This window comes from Vicia villosa, unplaced genomic scaffold (genome assembly GCF_029867415.1).
Source record: "Vicia villosa cultivar HV-30 ecotype Madison, WI unplaced genomic scaffold, Vvil1.0 ctg.000881F_1_1, whole genome shotgun sequence".
Classification (NCBI taxonomy): Eukaryota; Viridiplantae; Streptophyta; class Magnoliopsida; order Fabales; family Fabaceae; genus Vicia; species Vicia villosa.
Window position 1 is genome coordinate 543,762 of NW_026705397.1, and position 3,316 is coordinate 547,077.

Here is a 3,316-nt window from a genome sequence, read left to right on the forward strand (position 1 = left end):
AGCACTTGTTTAGCTTAATTAAGACATGGATAAGACATAGATGCATTCAAACCGATTGTCGAAAGAGTACGAGAAAGGGGTATCGGAATTCGTTAAGTTTGCGGTTGCGCACGCCGAAGACTCGAGTCGAATGACGTGTCCTTGCTTGGGTTGCTGTTATGGGGGTCAGGTTGACGGGGATCAGTTGGCATCGCATTTACTACGGTTTGGAATTGATAGAAGTTATACATGTTGGAATTTGCATGGTGAGAAAAGTAACGGGAATGTTGAATCGAGGTATAATATGACGTATGCTTCAAACGACGATTGCACAGACACATACGATTATGATCGAGTCGAAGAGATTGCAGAAGCGCTTGAAGAAGATCTTGAGGATTTTCCCAAAATGTTCGAGAGGTTGGTAAGAGATGCAGAGAAACCGTTGTATGATGGTTGTACAAAATTCACAAGATTGTCTGCGGTGTTAAAGTTGTACAACTTAAAGGCGGACAATGGATGGTCGGCTAAAAGTTTCACAGAGTTACTAGCCCTTATGAAAGATATGCTACCACAGGATAATGTTCTTCCCAATCGAACGTATGAGACCAAAAAGATGTTGTCCTCTATTGGCTTGAGCTATGATAAGATACATGCTTGTCCAAACGATTGCGTTTTGTTTCGAACGAGTATGCAGCGTTGAATGAGTGTCCTAAATGCGGTGCCCCTCGATATAAGAAAAAGTTGTCTCCGGCAAAAGTCTTATGGTATTTTCCTATAATTCCGAGATTTAGACGCATGTATCATAGTGAAATCGATTCAAGACACTTGACTTGGCATGCAGATGAAAGAATTATTGATGGAAAGTTGCGACATCCGACAGACTCACCACAGTGGATGAAAGTTGATAATGATTATCCTGAATTTGGAAAAGAAGCAAGAAATCTTCGCTTATCATTGTCTACTGATGAAATGAACCCGCATGGTATTCAAAGTATCTCGCATAGTACCTGGCCTGTGATTCTTATGATTTATAACCTACCTCCGTGGCTATGTATGAAGCGTAAGTACATGATGTTATCTATATTAATTTATGGGTCTAAACAACCAGAGAATGACATAGACGTATACTTGGCACCCTTAATCGAAGATTTAAAGTTTTTGTGGGAGAACGGTTTGGAGGTTTATGATGGGTATAGGAAAGAAAGTTTCAACTTGAGGGCGATGTTGTTTGGAACAATTAATGATTTTCCAGCATACAGAAATCTATCAGGGTACATCAATAAAGGTCAAAAAGCGTGTCCTGTTTGTGAAGATGAAACTGATACGACACGATTGGATCTTTGTCAGAAGAATGTCTTTCTCGGTCATCGTAGATTCTTAAATTCTAATCATCACTACCGTGGGTGGAGAAAAGCATTCAATGGAAAGGCCGAACAACGTACAGCCCCGCATTTTTTGATAGGTGATCAAATTTTTGAAAAGGTGAAAGATGTGAGCACTCAGTTTGGCAAGCCTTTTGCACATTTACTTGTCAACGGTGGGTGGAAGAAGAGGTCAATTTCTTTTGAATTTCCATATTGGAAGTCGTTGTACGTAAGACATTTCCTCGATGTTATGCATATTGAAAAAATGTATTTGACAATGTTATTGGTACGTTACTCAATATACAAGGAAAGTCTAAGGATGGCCTTAACATAAGGAATGACATGGTAAACATGGGAATGAGAACTGAATTGGGACCCATGACGAAAAAAGTTAATAAATATTAGAATTAAAGGAGTGCAGAATAGAAGAGGAAAATATTCTGCATTATGTTTTCAATCATTGAGTTACTGTTACATTGAAAACTCTATACATACAACATATAAAACTCTGCCTTACAACTACATTTACATGATATATATTCTGCTGCATAGTTTTGGTTGGTTCAAATCATAGAGAGATATTATCATATCTCTAACACTCCCCCTCAAGATCAAGGAGGGAACACCTTGAGCTTGCACCTGAGGTCCTGAAAAGCAGTCGTCCCAAGCGGTTTTGTGAGTGTGTCTGCTAATTTTGCAAACGCAGGAACATGTTGAATCACCAGTTGCTTAGCTACCACACGTTCACGGACAAAATGAATGTCAAGTTCTACATGTTTTCTACGGGCATGAAGAACTAGATTGTGGGATAGCATGATTGCACTCAGTTTATCACACAATAGAGTAGGAGGGTGAAAGGGAATGTGTAGTTCAGTTAGCAGAGACTCTATCCAAATCAGCGGTTGTATGAGCAAGGGTCCTATATTTCGCTTCTGTGCTTGATCTAGTAACAAGCGATTGTTTCTTGGAGCTCCAAGCAATCAGGTTGGGACCAAGAAAAATGCACGAGCTAGATGTAGATCTGCGATCGTATGGATCACTTGCCCAGTCCGAATCACTATAGGCCCTGAAGGAAAATTTCTGAGTCGTGGCAGATGGAGAAAAGATAATCCTGCGAACAGCAGCCCAGTGAGTGTCACATGGAGATAACATAAATTGGCAAGCTTTGTTGACACTGTATGATATATCTGGCCTGGTGAGAGTCACATATTGCAATGCTCCAACAATTGACCTATATAAGTGAGGATTAGAGACAGCTTGAGAGCCATGTTTGCTTAGTTTGCAGGTGCTAAGCATTAGAGTTGGTACACCATTATCTTGAGGCATTTTAGCTCGATCAAGTAGATCCTTAATGTACTTTATTTGAGTTAAAAGGAGAGGGCCATTCTTCTGAGGGACAAACTCTATACCCAGGAAATATTCGGGTGTGCCAAGTTTTTTTAGAGCAAAGGCTTTATGGAGCTTGTTGATGAGATCATGTACCAGGTTTGCTGAGGAACCAGTTATAAGGATATCATCAACATAAACTAAATCATAGAGTGTAGTACCTTGTTTGGAGTACACAAATAGAGAGTGATCACATCTGGAGTGTATGAAGCCAAGCTTCATGAGAGCTTGAGTCAGTTTATCATACCAAGCCCTAGGGGACTGTTTGAGGCCATAGAGAGCTTTATGTAGCTTGCATACCAGGTCCTTGTTTTAATGAGTAAACCCTGGGGGTTGCACCATGTAAACATCCTCTTAGAGAGTGCCATTCAAGAAGGCATTATTGATGTCAATCTGTTGTACATCCCATCTATATGTAAGAGCCAAACTTAAGATAATTCTGATTGTGGTAGGTTTTACCACTGGAGAGAATGTTTCAGTGAAGTCAAAACCTGGTTGTTGATGGAAGCCTTTGGCCACCAACCTTGCTTTGTACTTGTTCACACTACCTTCTGCGTGACTCCATGTTTGATTAGCCATGAAAGCAT

At 40.2% G+C, this 3,316-nt stretch overlaps 1 protein-coding gene across 1 annotated transcript; it reads right to left on the minus strand.

Moving 5' to 3' along the window:
- Positions 1-2,213: 2,213 nt before the first annotated feature.
- LOC131631919 (uncharacterized mitochondrial protein AtMg00810-like) lies at positions 2,214-2,951 on the minus strand. Its single transcript, XM_058902679.1, has one exon. The coding sequence runs from the start codon at positions 2,949-2,951 to the stop codon at positions 2,214-2,216; it is 738 nt and encodes a 245-aa protein (XP_058758662.1).
- Between the last annotated feature and the right edge of the window lie 365 nt (positions 2,952-3,316).